This window comes from Microchirus variegatus (assembly GCF_963457635.1).
Source record: "Microchirus variegatus genome assembly, chromosome: 12".
Classification (NCBI taxonomy): Eukaryota; Metazoa; Chordata; class Actinopteri; order Pleuronectiformes; family Soleidae; genus Microchirus; species Microchirus variegatus.
The window spans coordinates 13,817,765-13,838,038 of record NC_139813.1 but is presented as its reverse complement, the minus strand read 5'-3'; the positions used below and the strand labels follow the sequence as shown (position 1 = coordinate 13,838,038).

Sequence of the window (20,274 nt, the reverse complement as noted above, 5' to 3'; positions counted from 1 at the left end):
TAGATTGTAATCAGTTCAAAGTATAACATGAGCAGCGCACCTCTTTGTTATAAAACAGAAAATATCAGATAAACATATTCATTACAAAATCTTGATTATTATTATGGATAATTCAGAAAGCTTTTTGGTTTCTTATCATCTTCCCACTCATCCTGTATATATATATATATATATATATATATATATATATATAAATATATCCTGTCTCAAACTGAACGAGGTTAAACCTGCATCTCCTCCATTTTACAACCAGTAGACCAAAGATCAGACTGGGTTGATGGTGTTTGAATGATTGAATCCTTTCATTTCATCATGAACCTACCTATCTTATCTTTCTGTGAGGGTCCAGTGAACGACATGTCATGTGGCTCTGTGTTTGCTTGTTTGCAGGGGTGCGAGGTGCTGAACTCTGGAGAGAGTATATAAACCCTGAAGGTATGTAACAACCCTCAGCCCTGAGTACAAGCTCTTGACTCCCTGGCATCGCTCTGCTCTGCGCCCTGACAGCTCATCGATCATGTACCTGGCCGCCCTCGGTGTCCTCGTGGCCTGTGCCGTGTCTCTCAGCAGCTCTGCTGTAGTTGTAGAAAATGGCCTGCCCGTCCTGTGGTCTCACACGACCGACCAGATGAGTGACCTGCCCTCACAGAATGACGTTCTGACCCCCGATCCTTGGCACTACCTTCACCGTATGAGTCTTTACCGGCTGATGATCGCTGCCACAGACTCATACATGGGATCCATGGGGACGGAATCTACAGACAGTCCTCTTTGGGGACTCCCACTGCAGCTTGCGTGGATGGTAACTTCAGGTAGGGTAAAAAATTATTATATCCTGAAGACAAATGTCTGTGCCTGAAAATGCTTATTACCTGAAATCATAACACCAGCTGTCAAATTGACGGTGTAATGTCAAATGTGTTACTCCTGCAGGGCGTCTCGCAGATCCAACAGGTGCTACAACCTGTGGCATGCAAACGGGAGACACCATGTGCATTTCTACTAATAGCTGGTGGGGATGTAAGTATGACACACACAGATTGAATTATTTTGTGAGGGTAAGTGTGTGTGTGTGCAGTCTTGAATAAACTCTTAAATTTCCATCTCCAGGTGTGAACTACTTGTCCTCAGTACTGCCCTTCCTTTCTGCTGCGCAGCAAGGCTTCATGGGCCCTAATCTGCAGGTACTTGTACAATGAGCTAAGTGAAAAACTAGAATAACTACAACTACTATGCTGACACATGAATATGAACAGTTATAGATTTGACAATAATACGACTGATGCTGATACTGTAACTGTGATCGTTATCAGGTGCAGATGCAGGTGCCTGAAGGTGTTGAGGACTATTGCACCACCTACGCTGACTGTGTCACTCGCTTTCCTGATGTCATGTCTAAGTGGGATGCCTTTTTCCAGGTGCAGTATGTGCAATACTCTTTTGTGGGTTTGACTCATAATGGTTAATCCATACAAAACAACATAGCAAAATAATAGAAATCTGCATTGCAAATGCAAAACTTATAGCAGTTTTCAATCCATCAACAAAGCAGACATGGTCTGAGATTGTGTGTCCTGTAATCTCAGAGTTCTATTTCCCCACAACCCGAAAATCAATTCAGTTCAATGCACATCTCTGTACTAATCTAAAAATAAGCTTCTGCTTTAATATTTAATCCAAGACAAACAGATAGATCAATCATAAATGACAACTGGGGCAAAAGTGAATGAACTGTTCACTGCTGGGCAGTGATGTCACTGTGACACAGATTTACAGATATGGTACAAGCCAAAAGAACGGGCATCAGGGAGGCTCTGACAATCACAGTGTCTCAGTTTCTGCTGCTTCTGTTTGTGCCTCTGTATCCTGAATCTTTATGGAGGAACTCCTGTGTGTGTGTGTCTTTGTTTTTAAAGGCTCTCAAGGGTGCAAATGAGTCTCCTCTGCCTGATTCTGAGAAGAAAGATTCTCTCCTTGGTCTCTACTGGGCTGCTCAGCTGTCTTCAACTCATTCCTCTTCAGTTTGCGACGCCAGGTAACACTCGTGTAACCTTAAATACCATTTCATTTGTGTGGATGTCTCCACTTTAATTCATACCATCCCGAGCATCTTCACGTTGGCAGTCTAGAAGCAAGCAGCCAGTTAGTTCATCATATTAAGTTTTGGCACAAAATCTCTCTAAAAACTCCTTAGATACCATGTTGAATCCCAATGGATTTGAGCAAGAAAGCAAAAAGCTCTGTCCTTGTACGTCTTATTTCATTAAAGGCACAGTGTATAGAATTCAGTAACTTCTGTTGGTGAAGTTGTGTGATGTAGCTGAACATCTCTCACCTCACCCATCCCTTCTAAGTATGTACACTCTGAGAAATAAGGGTTCCAAAAGGGTTCTTCTACAAGGGCTGAGATTCTACCTGGAACCATTTGCTTCTGGAAAACCCCTTTCCTGAAGAAAGGGTTTTTCAAGGGTTCTTGGTAACACTAAAGGTTCCAGTAAGAACCATGTTGATCCAGAGAACCCTTTAAAACCCCTTTCCTGAATAAAGGGTTTTAAAAGGGTTCTTGGTGGAACCCTCCAAAAGGGTTCCAGGTGGAACCTTATATGGTTCAACTTAGCACTTTTGTGTAGGAGAACCTATGCTATCCAAAACTCACAAGGTGTTGAGTTGGTGGTCCAACGTGGCAGCCAATGCAGAGAAGACCCGCCCTGATGTATTGTAAATATAAAGTTTATATGTTGATAAAACTTGATCTCCCTCCTGTCTTCTCCTCTCATTCAGGAAGAGCTTCTACTCCTCCACAGAGCAGTCGTTTTTCACCAGCTGGCTGAACTCGGCAGAGTACGTAGCGGCAGTGCATTTCCATACCAATATCGCAAAAACCGTGCCTTTCATTAGCCCTCTGCCGGGTCGAGTGCTTCAGGTACATGCTTGCATTTTCATCCATTCATTTCTGAATGTATTTTACCACATATTTACAGCTCATACATGTGGGCCCTTCTAATTTCTTTATCATAACCTGTATGTCTAGGAGAATGACGACTTCGCTGATCTGAGTCAGGAGGAGAGGCACACACTGTCCACCTTCTCCTGGATGCAAAGCATCAACCGTTTTCTTGGTGGGGAAGTCACACAAATCAAATTACGTCAGTGTTTTCTTTTCAAATTGAGTTGGTGTCTTTTGCTGATGACCGTGATTTTGTCTTCTTGCAGGTGGGACGCTGGTGAGTACGTGGAAAAAATCCATGTGTTCAGTAGAAAAACGAGAGAAAGGCAGGGACATGCTGGAGCAGCTTCTACTGAACCCCGCATATGCCACAGGCTCTTTTGTGTCCGTCGTCTCTGGAATGGTAACGGGCTGCTGAAACTAGCACACAAACACATTTTTACAGAGACCACTCCAGTATTATGAAAGGTTTAAGGCATGCTATAACACATTTTACTTGATGTGTTTTCTTACAGTGAATAATAGCCTATAATTCAATAGAAACATTTCACTATATGACATACACTAAAACTGCTATTTTGATCTTAATGATTCAAGTACAGTATGTTCTGGAAGTAATGTCATTATGTGGAGGCTATAGCTCCATTTGATCCTCAGTGTATTTTACATGTTCTCGTCATTATCTTGTGAATATGTCTTGTTGGCAAACTCTTCATTTTCACGTTTCATTTTCATTAATAAACTCTGTAAACACAGTTCAAACAAAACTCTTGTTTGTGCCTTCAGATTAAGGGTTAAAACCTCATAATGCTGACACGAAACTGCAGTCAATTCAAATACATGTACTATATCAGTGTATGGGGGCAGATAAAGACAATTCAAGGTACTATTGCTTTCTGGATAGTTTATATTTGCATTTCAGATGAAAATGGTCCTGTTAGTGTTGATGATAACACATTTATGACTGTTTTCACATTTAAATTCCACACAAAATAATTCAAGGATGCAAGGAAACTTTAATAGCCATTCCGGCCATTAAAAAACGAAATGCAGTACTTGGTTCTCAGTGAATATTGTACTTAACTATAAGTATAAAAGATCAACAGAAGCTTATGGGTGCAGTGGTGGAAGGTTTATTTATCTAATTTATTTAATTATCTTTGTTCTGTGGCTTCAATAATTATGAAACTTGATGCATGTTGTAGATTACATAACACTCTAAGTGCATAAAATTTTTATGAAATGTTTATTTTATTGATAAAAACTGTTTTCGTCTATAAATCACAACATTTCCTGGAGCTCCAATTCATTCCAACAGTGCCCCCTAGTGGTGATGTGACGAAACTACAACCCCGGCTTATTTACATCTTGTCATTCAGTGTGGAACAAATATTTGAAATATTTGAAAAAAAACATTGAATGATCAGAGCAGCATGACATAGATAAATAATGGAAAAGACGGTCAAATGCATTTTAATCTGTGGCCTTTAATGGACTAAAAGTGTCCATGTGCAAAAGATGTTGCCAGGCAGAAGGAATGACAGCAATGACACTGGAGAAAATGAAAGGGAATCATGGCTGATCTGATCTGTCCTTTCACATCTATCCATTTTAACCAGAGACCATATAAACGATCAACACCTATTGTAGAGAATGGGAATCCTCCAGTTCATAGATGACAGCAAATTTTGGAAATATTTTTATTTCAACAAAAAAAACTTTTAACATTTACTTTAACAAAACACAACGTACAACGTGTATCACCCTAGGTGACGGTATCAAATCAGAATGACATCCAAGACATTTTCAAAAGGAAGACACAAAGAGTTCGTTACACCCGGCATGAAAAAGCACAAAACAAAAACCCTCTAAACATTATCAACATCGTAAATCTATGCTAGCTCATGATTGTCGGTGGAAAAGCGATGTCAAATACAAACGTACGACAACAAAACACAAATACAGAATGCGTTGTCCTGTCAAGGCTTGTATTTTAAGGAGGTTCGTTACCAAACGTGCTGCCAATATGTTTGCAAACTACGAAAAAATAATAATAAAAAAAATTGCATTGATGGAATTTCAAACATTTAACTACCAGCAAAACCACTTACTCGTATGACAAAACAAATGCAGAATATCCAGAATAAATCTGATTATGACTACATAAATTACAGTTGTCACATACACTGTGCCAGCTTCCAGACACACCAGTAAATACTGTACACTTTGGACACAGACAGTTACTGTTTAACACAGTAATACTCGATGATACAAATGCTGCACTGGTTACCTGGCAGCAGCGGTTCCCGAACCACGGGGTTGTAATCCATACGTCCACCTTTCCAAGAAACATTATGTGAGGTTACGGGTTCGAGACATCCCTGATCGGGACTGGATCGAGTTTCATTGACATCTGCCTGATACTGCCTGTAACTGTAGCTTCTTCTGAGCCACATTTAGTACATTACATAGCCATTCAACCTTGTGACAGCGCTCTTGTTTAAAATCAATCGGCTGAAAATAAACTCCAGGTTCAGTAACAGTCACTGAGGCAGGGTAGAGCTGATCAAAGGGTTAAATACTACGCATTGTAGTAATTCCATGAATGACGCTCTTGTTGTTGTTAGTTTCAACTCGAAAAATGCTACTTATCTGCATGTTTGGATGTGGTGGAGTCGTACAGTATACCATAAAGTGAACGTGGCCTTCTGAGTTGCCAGATGAGGCCAACCTGGAAGTAACAATGTATTAAATAGCCACCAGGGGCAGCTTCATGGTCTCAATTAACAGTTTCGGGTCTTGTAGAGGATGAAGTACACTCTTAGAAAGAAAAGTGCTAAGTAGAACCATATAAGGTTCTTTGGCTTGTCCTCATAGGAGAACCCTTTTTGGCTCCAGCTAGAACCACTTTATAAAAGTTCCACCAAGAACCCTTTTAAAACCCTTTATTCAGGAAAGGGGTTTTAAAGGGTTCTCTGGATCAAAATGGTTCTTACTGGAACCTTTAGTGTTACCAAGAACCTTTTCTTCGGGAAATGGTTTTTCAGAAGCAAATGGTTCCAGGTAGAACCTCAGGACCTTGTAGAAGTACCCTTTTGGAACCCTTATTTCTAAGAGTGTAAATAATGTTCCCATTTAGAGGACAATAGATGATAAAGTATGGCACATGTGTGTAGAAACCAGTGTGATTGCCGTATCATCCAATGGGTGCCTGGTGACGTATCAATACCTGCCATGGCACTTGTCCTTCACAACAGGATTTTGTTCTGAAAACAGAGGACTGTGTCCATTTTTACATAAATGGGTTAGATGAAGAGCCAGTGAGCTGCTTGGTATCCACAGGGTACATGACAGTTAAGGTCTGGGACCCACTGATTTACAGTAATAAAGATCTCCGTGACAGTAATAATTGACCATTACAGACAAAGCATAAATAGATGTTTCATCCTATTTAAAGATATGTTAAAATGGTGACCCAGTAACTGCATATGAGTACAGAAAACAGACACGGATTTAAATGTCAACATGCTCTAAAAGGGAATTACAGTCAAGGCTTTTTTATGCCCCCATTTCCTCTTAGCATTGGATATAAATTTAACCAAAGCTTGACAAATACTGTGTACGGTGACAAATCTAACATTGAGTCTGTCCAGAAATGAAATAAGGAATGTCACTGGAAAGTTTAAACAGAAGAGACTGGTAGTAAGAGACTGGAGGGAGAAATTTAAACAAACATCAGTCAAACCCACTCAGGTTCCCCTACTGTAGAGTTGGAACACCGAGTGAAACCGCCTCAGCAGACGGCAGCATGCTCCAAATCGCACTCAAAATAATTCAAATCAGGAGGAAAACATCCAGATGCTCGGTTTAAAACAAATGCACACCACGTTAAAGCAGGTAACTGGTGTAACTTAATGTGGTCTAGTATAAAAGAGTAGACTGTGATCTGGAATTAAATTCTTATTTGCATTTCCAGTTCTTCTCTATAAGCCAAAAACACACTGAGTTTCAACAGTGTACACATACTATACAGAACAGAATTTACTTTTTTTTTTTTTTTCAATCCTGCCATTTTGGATCCCTGCCATCTGCTGAGCGGTGAGGTAGAGAAGTGACTGAATGGCCGACCTGCTCTAAGCTGGATTTCTGGTTGAGATTGCATGTTGATGGCGTTTGCATCTGGAGTGTTGTTCGGCCATGAGAGGTAGAGGATTTATGCGCCTCACACAGGAAACTGCCCTGAGCCTGCTAATGCACTGAAGTGTGTGTATGTGTATGTGTATGTGTATGTGTGTGTGTCAGGGAGAGAGAGAGATGTGTTTTAATCCGAGTGTGTGTCTAATTCTCTGTGAGATAAAGCTTTTGCTCATATGTGTCAATTGCATGTATATGTACAAATATATGTTGTGTATGTGTGTGTATCCAGGACGTCATTACGCTTCTCCATGAGCTGAGGCCTTGTCCTTTAAATGGTCCAGACACAGGTGACAGCTCCAGCTCCCTGTGAGGACACACAGAGAGAGAGAGAGAGAATCAGAGGAAGGCTGAAATCCTCATTGTCCTTGCTCTTTTCCATATATAGTCTTTTTGCTTGTGGCCCTTCTAAAACGTACAGTTCATATAGTAGTCATTCACTGATGTAACAATAACAACTATGAGAATGGCTCTTGGCGGCTGTACCTTCTGGAGGCTGGGTCATCGGCGGCTTCAGGCAGTACATGTGGTATCCTCTGTCACAGTCATCACAGAACAGCAGCTGGTCCTGCACAAGCACCAAACGTAGGTAAATACGGTATGAAATGTGCACAGAAAAATAAATCGCTCTGTAGATCAATCTGTTCTATTTTTATGTAAAAATCCGCAAGACAAAAGGCTGACATGGCTGCCGTTTTCGGGTTAATAATAAATGACAATACAGCTTTTATTCAACAAGGAATATATTAAATATTTTATTTCCTAATGAAAAATAAAACCTTTTCACCTCAGCCTGGCATTAAAAAACAGTGTGGTACTGCCAATGACAGGCTGAAGACCGGCGGTGGGAAAGGTCGCGGTATTAAAAGAAAACGTATCAAATTCAATGCACCTCAAAGAAAAATACAAAAGGGAAATCTTGTAATAACATGTGCCCATTCATTCGAGCCTCCAACTTCCCTCTGTTACAGGATACATACATCATTCTCGGAGGTTCCGCACAGGCTGCAGGACTTGCACTCGATGCACTGCCACTGGTACGTCCTCACCGCCTGCATCATGTTGTCCGTGAACTGCAGGCACGTAGGGTGACCTACGAAAAGAGGAGAATGAGGGAAGGGAGGAGTGGATAGCAAAGCAGAGTCAGAACAGTTAATAGACGTGTGATGGAGGCTCTGAATTGACTGATACAAATCTACTGCTGGATCTATTTGCCCCCGTGTTTGCTTCAGGCTTTCATGACTTTGTTATAAAATGAAACATTAGAATACTGTTAGAATAAGAATTAAGACAGGGATTAGTCAATACAATATGTTTCATTTTATCCACTCATTCACTCATTTTCTACTGCTTTATCCTCCTCCATGTGGGTCATGGTGGGCTGACGTCAATCCCAGCTGACACAGGACACACCCCGGACAGGTCGCCAGTCCATTGCAGGGCCACCATTAAGCATTCACTCTCACATTCACACCTACAGTCAATTTTAAGTGTCTAATTAACCTCGGCATGTATTCTGAATGTGGGAGGAAACTGGAGAACCTGGAGAAAACCCACGTACACACATGGAGAAAGAACAGGGAGCCCTCAGTCTAATAACAACAAGTCTGTCTGTGATTTACACTGAAGGTTCTCACAGCTGTTTAACATTTAGCATCCAGAGCAATCCAGAAAAAACGAAAGACAAGTGATTATGTATGTGAGGAAAAGCTTAATGTGGGTGTGTGCGGTAGTATATCATTTCCTCCATAAAATAAAAATAAAAATACTTTAAGAACGGCATTTGCCTCACAATATTGTCAGCATCCAATGATAACAGTTATCTCAGCCACCCCAGGTATCAATGAGCCATGAATCAACCATAATTAAGGATGAAATGATTTATATCTAGACTGGGAAAGCAGCAGCACGTACTGAGTATTCCCCAATCAGCATGTGACTAAAGACAAATGTGAGTAGAATTTAAAGCAGGAAACCAGAAAATATTAACTTCAAGAGGATGAAAAATCAGAGAACTTGTTTTAATCATTTAAAAGAACACGACTATAGTTGGCGATTCATTTAATAATTGATAAATAATCAGTTAATTAATCGGTGCAGCCCTACAGAGATGTTTAAGATGCTGCCTGCCTCATGGGGGATTACAGTTGGGAAGAAAATAATAATTATTGTATTTCCACTCAGCATTTACTAGCATAAGAAAAAAATGTCCTCAAAGAAAGAGAAAATTGCTGATTGGCTCTTACCTCTTGGCTATCTGTCCTCTTTAGCCAATGAAGTGACTCAAAAATCCACGTTCAAACCTCTCCCTTCCACATTATCGGCCTGACTCACTTTCCTCTTGTCCAACATGCTTGATATTTATCTTTTATCTATCTGATGACAGCAAGGTCTGAAGTGTGTGGGTTTGTTTTATATGAAAAATGGAAAATGCCTTTACAGTAATATCCATCTGAGAATGGTTTTTGGGGAAAAAAGCCGTTGTATCCATATGAGACGACGTTTTCAAGAAGCAGCCTGCTTTTTCATGAACAAAATCCGGGTCGATGTGTCTTCAAGGTGAGCCACGGTAGTCCAGGATTTGAGTCCTTCAAAAAAATATTTAATGAGAAAATAAATTTCGGTCCATCTAGTCACACTGTCCTGATATCAGCTGTGAGCCACATCAGCATCATCATCATCATCATCATGATGTGATAACAGAATGTCTTCCAGCTCTGCTTCTTCAAAGCCATGAAATGTGGAGGCCTCGCTGTCTGACGCGTTGCCGAACAACTCTTCTAGAGCACTCATCTTTCTCCCATCCTTCTTCACTCCTCCTCTTCCAGCTACCATGAAAACATCAGCGTCAGAGCAAAACAGACAAGGGCCACACACACACTCACACACACACGCTAACTTCTCACTCGCTGAGGTGAGTATCTTAGTCGTGGTTGAGCTGACTCCAGAAAGTTTATTGTTTTTTTTTTAGATATCCAGCAGATGTTGACTATTCGAAGAAAAAAAAAAGGGTGGGGAAGGAACAAAACATTGCAGCCAATCGTGTAATGAAGCATGAAAACTCAGCAACAAAAAGAGTGACATCAAAAAGCAGAAGATCTCACTGATGGACAAGGTTGATATGGAGAAACGTGCAGAATGGAAGCAAGCAGAGGAGCTAAAGAATCAATATGATCTGAAATTAAATAATTGCAGGAATTGGCTCTCTCGGTTATTGTGGTCTACATGGCTCATTGATAACCCACTGAAAATTCAAGTGACTGCACAACATTGAACTGAATGAAATCAATGTCATCTTAAGACAAAAGCTGGTTTGAACAAAGATGACTTGTAACAGCTATTGCTGCGAGGCTGTATTTTGGCAAAGTGGACTGATTTCTATCGTTTAGTGGCCTCGCTATAGACTTTGTGATGACGGCATAGTGCGTGTAACAAAGATAAACACTGCAAGAAAGCAAGAAATAAACAAGAACAAGACTGGATCAAAGGGAAGTGAAGCAAAAACAAAACTGAGATGCGTAACTGACATAAATTAAAGGTGCCATATGTAAGAATGTGGCCAAAAAAGGTTACTACATTCAAATTCAAAATACCAAGGTTTTTTAGGTTTTCGTTTTCTTAAGTAACTGGCAACCCGTGGTTGCTCGACAGCTGAGACTCTACTGACTGCAATGATTGGTAGACGGCGGTAGGTGGCGCCACATGCCAAAACATGATTTGCAGTCTGCAAAATATTTTTTTTAATGCAAATATTTTGTCTGTACTGTTGTTGTTGGTGAGTTCAGTTTGTTATATGAACATTATTCATGAGTCTCTGTGACATATTAGGATCATTTTATGGCCAGTTGCTTTAGATTTATTACATAATGCACCTTTAAAGTATCAATCCTGCAGACAACTAACTTGTAAAACCCTTTATTTATTTCATTCAAGTAAAATGCAATTTGTGTTTCCATAAATAAAATATATGTATCGGGGATGATTGGTTGAGGACTCACCAGAGCGTCCACAGTCAGAGCAGGACACCAGCTCCTCAGCCTGACCCGTCTTCCTGTTAGAGTCCTGGTCGCCCAGGCAGAAGTCACAGTAGTCGTTTGGGATGATGGAACCATCCGGACCCTTCTGAGCTGTCGGTAAACACAGACTTACATACTTGAAGGCATTGCCGTCAGCGTGAGGCCATTTGAAAGTGCGTGGCTCTAATTAGCCTCTTACGTTTGTGGTTGTCCACGCTCATAGGAGGAGACGGGGTCATCTCTGCTTCTTTCTCCTCCTCGCCCTCTTCCTCTGCCAGGTGAGTGTGGGTGTAGTGGTAGCTCAGGCCAGGCCGGTTCTTGTAGCGCTTTCCACAGACTAAAAATACAATATCACACACAGCTCTGTTAGAAATATGTAAAGTCTTTTCAAGAGTACAGTACGTTGAACTATAAAAAAAAATCTGCTCAGAATCAGCTTTCAACACTGGCTAACGAAAAACAGATTTGGTGGAAAAAAAATGCAGGTGTATTTGAACTCACTGTCAGCATTAGCACACTGCACAAATCAAAATAAAAGTATTTCATGATATAATAAAAGACCTTTAAATAGAACTATAGTTACAGTCAAATAGGTCAACGTATTCTCATGAAAGGGTTCGTATGGAAAAAGACATGATCAAAACCTGAACAGAATACACACTGAATACAATTGTCTTTGGCTTAGTTTTCTTTGCTGTTTAGTAGAAGTGTAAAATACAGGGAGATCTGGAAAGAAAATAACATACTGAAAATAATTAAAGGTGCCATATGTAAGAATGTGGCCAAAAACGGTTACATTCAAATTTAAAATACCGAGGTCTTTTAGGTTTCGTTTTCTGACATAACTGGCATACTAGCTGAGAATCTACTGACTGCAATTACTGGTAGACGGCAGTAGGTGGCGCCACATGCCAAAACATGATTTCAAAACATAAACATGATTTGCAGTCTGCAAAAGATTTTTTTTAATGCAAATATTTTGTCTGTACTGTTGTTGTTGGTGAGTTCAGTTTGTTATATGAACATTATTCCTGAGTCTCTGTGACATATTAGGAGGATTTTATGGCCAGTTGATTTAGATTTATTACATAATGCACCTTTAAAGGGACAGAATGGCACAAACACATGTATTGGAACATTCATACAGTTTATTGTGTTGTTACTGCACTATGGCATCATTATTCATTACGTAAATATAATTTATAAAGCATTTTGTGCACTAAAAGTAAAATTACTCTATATCTAGTCTAATATCTCACTTCATTTTGAATAAGCGAGGCTTCGTCACAGTCATTGAAGCTGTTGCCATTGTAGAAGTTAGTCTGGTGTGTGTTACAGTTTTGTTTCTCTCTCAATATTAGTCCGTTGGGTGTGAAACTACTCGTCTATAAATCCATTCGACAGTGTCAACGCTTCTACAATGGCTTCATCTGTGGATCACATCACAGCTCGAGAGTCAACTAAGAAACATGCATCCCAAAATTAGCTGAGCCGCTTCTAAAGCGTCATTACAGCACACAGAGAAGCGTTAGTGTCATGCAATGCTTGCACTGTAGGAAAGGAGGCCTGCGCTTGCAGTAAGCATTGGGAAAGCATTAGAAATCTTCAGAGGATTAGTATTCAGTCAGCCATTCCTGCACCAAATGCCCAGAAGCAAAAATGGCAATCCCTGGAAACTAAAGGCAATCACGATGACAGGTGCAGATACCTTCTTCAGTCTTTTTTGAGTTATGCTTTTGTTTGTATCTATCTGGAACAGAGAAGACACAAAAGCAAACAATAAAGGAAAGACAGAAACGAGACACAAAATGAGAATGAGAGATCATTTGGTTTGAGGCTCAGTCACAGCGCGGATATCTCTGTCCACATCCCCATGGCAATCCATTACTGGGGGTTTGTCCGAGTACGTAAGTGGCATGCTAGTCAGGTCTGGATTAACAGAAAACTCTTTCTTCATGCTGCAGAGGGTTGCTCTTAGAAACAGAAGAGAAGAGGGCTATTGTTGGAAGATGAGAGAAAATGACCTGTCTGAAAGATTGTCTCTGTTTTCTGAACATTCTGGAGGAGCCGGTATATGGAGACAGTTGTCCTGACAACACATCATAAAGACAATTACAATATGATTAATGTCCTTTTTCAACAGCTCTGAGAGGAACGTAATCTTGAGCGTCAACAGTTTGACAGATTCAACACAAACAAATGAGTGATGTAAACGACGCTTTCTTCTTTCTCTTACTGTCACAGACGTAAGGTTTATCCTGATCTTCAGTGTTAGCAGGATCTGGCCTCCTGCGACTTGATCCTCTGTTCTGAAAGGAAGATCAACATACAGCTGATATTTAATCCTCCGGTGCTGATGACATTTAACCAAAAACACTGCAGACTCTACTCATTAAGTGGATTATTTCCACGTTATTTTTTGTTGATGAACACGTGTAAAAATCTGCGCTTTCATCTCTGATACTCACTTTGCCTCTGTTTCTGTTTTTTCTCTTTGGAGTGTCCATTTCAAAGTCTTCGTCGTCTTGGAAACCGTCTCCATTTTCGTCTGCCTCCAGTACTCTCTACGGAGTGTGAACACAAAAAAGCGAAGGATTCCAGAGTTATTCAGTGTTTTTCTATAAGTGCTGAACACAGCAGGCCTTGCTTGGGTTTACACTTCCGGGACAGACACTTGTCCCGGAACCACAAGTTTTGCAACCTGCAGACAAAAGCCTCTGCAGGGCATGTGACTTGAGGGTGCCAATCTCTATGTGTGAGGCCCTAAGCAGGCCTTAAGTGATGCCTGACACGTAACGAACACGCTACCTGTATTTCCAGCAACGTCTCCTCCTCCTTAGCGATGTTGTTTTTTTTCTCCAGCAGATTGTCGCTCCTGAGTAGGGCCTCCAGGGCTGTGGCTTCCCCTTGGGGCACCTCACGCTTGGGGGCCAGTTCAGCTTCTGGAGGAGGACATGGCACTGAAATGAGTGGGATTATCTGGAATGTTTAAAGAAGTCACGTACATGCTGGAAACAAAACATGTCGGGGAAGACAAAAAAAATAATAAATAAATGAAATCAATTGTTTAGATGAAATAAGGCTTAAAATGCAGTTTTGACCAGCGGATTTAAGAGAAAAAGGGCATTTGATATGGCAGGTGAGTGTATTCGTGTAGAATTTCAAATTCATATTTACCAATTCTGTCTGTTGGTTTGCTGACCATATGAAACACGACACTTTTGCATGTTTTATATGCACTTCCTCTAATGAGGTACCTGCAAAACCAGCTTCATGTCAAATCACATCACTTTCAAAGAGCTCACTTCTGGGTGAGAAACAAGCCAGTTTCAAGTGTAGATGGGACAACAAAGCATGGGAAACATGAAAGAGAACCCCGGTAACAGTGACATGGCAGCCTCGCAGGCCTAATAAATGAGGTGCACCAGGTGCAGAGCAGCAAAAGGAAATGATGAACCAAAGATGTAAAATAACACCTCTCGTAAGCATGGATTACGTTTCACTCTCTCTTCCAGTCTGTTTCATCTTTCTTTTTCGCTTCGTCTTTTGATTTCTGCGGAGACGAACTTGCTTCAGCAACAGCAATCTTTCCTCGTCTTTGAACACTAATGCCGCAATAACTACAGAAGGGAAGAAGGGATTTGAGGCTGTAAGACTCATATTGAGCTGCTCTGCCATGTTGTCTCCTCTTTTATTTCCTCTTCTTCTCCCAACAACACACCACATGCCTCCTTCTCTCTGACAACAACCAAATATTTTACAATAAATAACCATTTTCCTTTGAATGAGTGAACGTGAGTGTCCTGCTATTCCAAACACACACATGCACACACTCACGTACGCTTAAATCATTTCCCCCCCTAAATGTCAAAGGATTGGCACCGTCCCCAAGTAAACGTCCCAGAAATGTCAGGAAACGGGCCTCGGTTTCATCTCACCTCATACATTTGCTTGCGCATCAAATTAAAGCTGCAGTGTGTAACCTTTGCTGATGTTATTATTCTGCCTGTGTTTGGCCTGCATGAACAGACACATCTGCATCCTTCGTCTGAAAACAGGCTCTGTCAAGAAATATTAGGGGCAGGTCATGCGCCTCGCCCGTGAACAGCCACGTCGCACGTCCGCTTGTGCGTACATGCCTGTGGTTCCATACATTCTTTTTCAGCCTTGGTCCTTTGTTATTGTCTCTTTTGACCAGAAACGAGAGTGCAACACCAGCTGCAGTGTAAAGTGTTGTGCTGTGGAGGTGTGCGTGGGTTAGGGTCCATGTGGACAACACAGAAATGGTTGGATGATGTAATTGTGGATGTGGAAAGTATGACCTGGCCCTTATCAGACCTAACTGAAGGAGCATTTGTGTGTATACACTGGCAGCATGGAAGTGTTTATCTTGTCCAACTGCTGAATGAAAAAAAGTTTTTGGAGCAGTGGATTTCTGTAACTTTCCGTGGGCTCTACTTTGTGTTTTATGTCATACACAGTCATAACCTGTTTGCACTTAAAAGTTATGCACTCCCGTTTTAAACAGGGAGTTTATACTGAGAAAAGCAAAATGGCTGCTGCGGCACAGACCCCTCGACCTGAGCTGTGGCATTAAAGGAAGAGCCAAGAATCTACGAAAACAAGGAATGAAGTTCGGGTTTCCAACTCTGTCAAACTAACCTTTGCGACAGAGCCTTTGTATATCTTCACGCACACACAGAAAAAAGGCTCTCTGCTCAGGAAGCATTAAATAAACACAAAGCATTTCAAAAAGCCCGAGAGAGGAGCACTCACATTCCTCTGTCGTGCTACGATAGATATCTGGGCCAAACTGGAGAATTGGATCTCAGAAAAACAAAACTGTAGATTTCAATTTTTTTTTATACTTGGCTTCAAAGGCTTTTCGTGCCCTCGCTAACTGCACTGCATATCACTTTAGTTTTCTTTCTCTTCGTTTTTGTTGCTGGGTGGTTCGCAGCTCTTGTGACTTTCTTCTCCTTTTCTCCGATAATGACTCTGTCCTTTTCTTAAAGCTGTGGAGTATTATATTGCATCTGGAAGACAGCGAGGGGGGGGGGGGGGGAACAATGGTGTGGCAAAGCAGAGACAAAGATCTGACTATATGTCGCCCCTGTATCAGGTTTCTGGGACATTCCTTTGCTAAAATCCCCTATAACACACATATACATGTATGCAGGCATGTATACATGCATATACACACGCACATGCACACTTCTACCTCATTGGACTCGCTTACATTCTAATGGCGCATGGATAAATGATTATAGAGGCCCAGTTGGGGTGCTTCTGTGCTGTAACAGGGAGCAAGAGTCGTGTGTGTGTGTGTGTCTGCTGCCAGAGAACAGTGAGAGGAGGCATTGATTCAGGGGAGAAAATGAACCTGGAGACCTGGCGAGAGAGACGGGGCTAACCAGAGCCAGATGGTCAGATAGTGAGCATTAATGCCACCTAAGAACACTAAAGGCACACATACAAATGTATACTGCATGTGTGCATCAAAGGGACAGCAGCTTCACCACAGAAATGACTGGGTTCACAGTATTATTTTATGGTCAGTACGGCCGTGGCTGTGGCTTTTCACTGTATAGGCAAGTCAACGCGCTGCTGGGCTGCGTGTGGGGTTTGTGTCTTACCTAGTCGCAGCTCGCACAGGCGGAGCTGGGGATCCAGAGGAGGGTGGAGTCTCCTCTTCTTTCTCCAGCATCGAGCAGGGTAGGTATACATCTGTCCTGCTGCCTGGCCTGAGTAAACACACACACACAGAGAAAGAGAGCGAAATGGTAAATGTACACACACACGCAGACACACAGGCACACAGGAAGACAAAACCTGCACTGAGACACCTCCACACACACATTCAATCAACCACACACACAATAACACAAACATTAGACTTGTTTTCCTGACACTTAATATGTGCCAATGTCAGGCTGATGATCCAAAGCCAAGCTGTGGACATATTCACAAACTGTGAAACATAAACACAAAAACATCCCAACCGTTCAGTCCACATCCCATTTAGCTCCCGATTAATTTAAATGATCGTCAGTATGTCAGCCAACAGGTTTGTTCTAGTTCGTCTCCCCTCTCGTGTGTAATCGTATTCTAATCATATTCCTCCCCTAACTTGGGGGAAACATGGGGTTGGGGGTGGCGAGGTTAATGTGTGCATGAGCACAAAAAAGGCAGAGGGAGGGATAAACCCAGAATACATGCATATAATGTTAGTAAGCTCTGCCACAAAGTATAGGGTGTGGCCTGAAGGGCTTTGCATATGAGATGCAGCGCAGTCTATTTGTGTCCAGCTCCCAGTAAAGAGCAGATTGTTCTCTTTGGCTGCACAGATGACCCAGATGTGACCGTCAGTCTCAGGATAAATACGACTAATTACTCGTATAACTCATAAATCACACTATCTATAATATACGCAGAGTGTAAACTCTGTGTCAACATTAGTTAGTGAAATTGTGCGGTGACCTCCTGGAATCGACGTTGCTTTCCAGGAAATACCAATTACACGAGTAGAACAGCCCATTAAATGTCCAGTGGGTAACATTTAAGAGAGTGTATACTGGCAGAAATTGGACGACCCATATGTATGTTTTTATATGGAAAGTAAGTAGCTTATCTTAGGTTTACATGCACTTTTTATCTGATATTGTTTATAGCTCTATTAGCTATAAGCTATAGCTGTTATACCAGATTTTTTGGAAAATGTGTACAACATATATATTGATATATTAATATATATTAATTCTCCCTGAATAAAAACAATGGTTTATGTCACATTTTGAGGTGGAAGCTTACTCAAATTAAGGAGAAGAAAAAAGGCTACAACCACATAAACCCGTAAATAATGAAGAAGAAGAAGAAGAAGAAGAAGGAGAAGATGGCAGACTGAGAGGGAGTGGAGAGAGTGGTGAAAGTGTGTTTACATCCTTTCTGGTTTGCAAAGGTCACGTTAGTTCCCTGATGCTCGTGTGGAAGAGAGGTGGTGAGCAGAGGAATTCTTTATTTGACAATCTGCAGTCATTTTTACACATTGGACCTTTAATTCCTCCATGCTGATGAGCTTCATGTGCTTTATATGACACAGCCTCACATACACACAGTTACTCAATTAACACTTTTTTTTAACACCTCTTATGATTACATAGGAGAGCTCTCATTTTTTCGTTTTACTGCATCGCTTCATCCGTCCCTGCAGTGTTTCTCACCTGGCTGGCGGTGGCGCTTCTCCATCCAGATGTAGCAGTTGTTCTGTGCCACGCCGGTTTGCGAGTCCAGGAAGGGTAAGCGCACGCTGCGCTCGGCACAGAGTCGGGCATTGTAGCTGCGACAGTGTTCAATGGCCTCCCTATAGAACTGGTCGCCGAGCCTGAACACACACAGACACAGAAGCAGATAAACAGTGAGGTCAACCTGAAGGAGCAGAGATACTACAGCAGATACTGATCCATTGCTGCTCCAGTTTCTGCATTCTGTATAATTATTAATAATAATAATAATAATAATAATAATAATAATAATAATAATACATTTTATTTGTAGTACTCAAAGACACTTTACAATACATCATAAAAGCAGTAAAAACAGCATCAAATAAAAAGAAAAACACTAAAAACACATCAGACTGAACTAAACATTAAAAGCCATTTTAAAAAGGTGAATTTTTGTCATTGATTTGAAAGTTGAGAGGTCGTTGGAGTCACGGATTTGTATGGGGAGAGAGTTCCAGAGGGAGGGGGCAGCGACAGAGAAGGCTCTGTAACCCCAGGTTCGGTGCTTGGTCCTGGGTGGTGTAGACAGGAGGTTTGCGTTGGATGAGTGGAGGCTACGGCATGGGTTGTGGCGGTGGAGCAGGTCAGTGAGGTGGTAATTGTGGTAAATGCTAGTATTTTAAGTTAATGATAATAACATGGACTAAGGATGTCATGCTCCGCCCTCATCTCCACCCTCATCTCCTCCTTTCTCTCCTGCGTTCATCTCTGCATGCAATCAGTTCACCAGTGATGAGAGCACACCTGCTCCCAATCCAATCATCAAACAGCTCTACTTATTTCCTGGTTCTCCAGCCTCTTCTTGTTACAGACCTTTGTGTGGTAAACATCACGGCTCTCTTGAAGATATCTTAGCGCTCTAGTGCTTAGTTATTTGCTCTGTTAACTCCCGCGCTCAGAACTTCCTCCCCTCGTGCATGCTGCCTGCCACTGACGCTTTCCTTCTCCGCCGTCTGGATCTGATCTCCGGCCTTCACCTCCGGTTCCTGCATTGTTCATCTGTTAACCCATTCATCAATAAACTGTTAAACTGTCTGCTGTCGACACCTGCCTGCCTGCCCCGCTCTCGAGTCCAGCGCTAACTCACCCCAAAAGAGGAGGCTGATGAGTCTGTGAATTAAGAATGAGAAGGCCTCTTCAGTCCTGATTAAGGTAACTCTGGTGAAACACATTTCGAATTGTCTTTGTTTATTCACTCAGTTTGTCGTGTAAAGTCTGGACATGGTGAATACATAATAGGAAGGCTGAAAAGGAAAGCGTAAACAGGTGGGACGCAGTAAGGACCGCGTGTACAGGGAACAATTATGAGCCATGAGAGGAGAAGAAATGTTTTAAACATCTCCATCCTGTCAAACTGATAGATGAGGCCTGAACTGAAGTCCACTCAACAGATGGGACACCAGGATGTAAGCCACTAATAACCCCACAGTCTCAATATAGAAGGTTTCTGCTGCTGAGATCGTGACAACAACATTAACTCTGCCACAGAGGAAATATCCACCTTGAGTAACTCAATATTTAATTAGGGAGCTGAAATCCAGAGAGTACAGTCGAGATAACATAGATCTAATGAGATTTGACCGCATGTGACAAAGCTTCAGGAGCAGCTGCCTTAATATACGATAGTGTCTCTTGTGTGAAATTTCCCAGATATTGTCCTCATTTAAGTGAACATAAAGTGGCAGGGGGGTTAAAAAGAAAGAAAGAGAGACAGTAAAAGTGCTAGAATAAACCCAAAGCAATAAGATCTGCCTCTCTGTTTATGTGCTTCCAAGTTTATCTGCCGGAGCTGAAATACTGGTGCTGTGTGGATTCTCTACATAGATATGTAAAG

At 41.5% G+C, this 20,274-nt stretch overlaps 2 protein-coding genes across 2 annotated transcripts in view; one reads left to right on the top strand and one right to left on the bottom strand.

Annotated features, from left to right (window-relative positions):
• Nucleotides 1–517: 517 nt before the first annotated feature.
• LOC310934730 (protein LEG1 homolog) lies at nucleotides 518–3,365 on the top strand (the record flags this gene model as incomplete). Its single annotated transcript, XM_083898525.1, has 8 exons — nucleotides 518–812; nucleotides 934–1,020; nucleotides 1,111–1,184; nucleotides 1,314–1,418; nucleotides 1,917–2,035; nucleotides 2,782–2,923; nucleotides 3,032–3,119; nucleotides 3,214–3,365. 8 exons carry the CDS (start codon nucleotides 518–520, stop codon nucleotides 3,363–3,365), a joined length of 1,062 nt encoding a protein of 353 aa, XP_083754651.1.
• Nucleotides 3,366–7,310: 3,945 nt separating this feature from the next.
• dpf3 (double PHD fingers 3) overlaps nucleotides 7,311–20,274 on the bottom strand; it is an 18,179-nt gene continuing 5,215 nt past the window's right edge. Inside the window, exons 2-12 of the mRNA XM_083899001.1 lie at nucleotides 18,378–18,538; nucleotides 16,794–16,901; nucleotides 13,966–14,099; nucleotides 13,626–13,721; nucleotides 13,394–13,466; nucleotides 12,866–12,907; nucleotides 11,357–11,494; nucleotides 11,140–11,268; nucleotides 8,122–8,234; nucleotides 7,628–7,709; nucleotides 7,311–7,448 (exon numbers count right to left, since the gene is read on the bottom strand). Coding sequence (XP_083755127.1) covers nucleotides 7,381–7,448; nucleotides 7,628–7,709; nucleotides 8,122–8,234; nucleotides 11,140–11,268; nucleotides 11,357–11,494; nucleotides 12,866–12,907; nucleotides 13,394–13,466; nucleotides 13,626–13,721; nucleotides 13,966–14,099; nucleotides 16,794–16,901; nucleotides 18,378–18,538 — 1,144 coding nt within the window. The 3' untranslated portion in view covers nucleotides 7,311–7,380. The remainder of the gene's footprint in view (nucleotides 7,449–7,627; nucleotides 7,710–8,121; nucleotides 8,235–11,139; nucleotides 11,269–11,356; nucleotides 11,495–12,865; nucleotides 12,908–13,393; nucleotides 13,467–13,625; nucleotides 13,722–13,965; nucleotides 14,100–16,793; nucleotides 16,902–18,377; nucleotides 18,539–20,274) is intronic.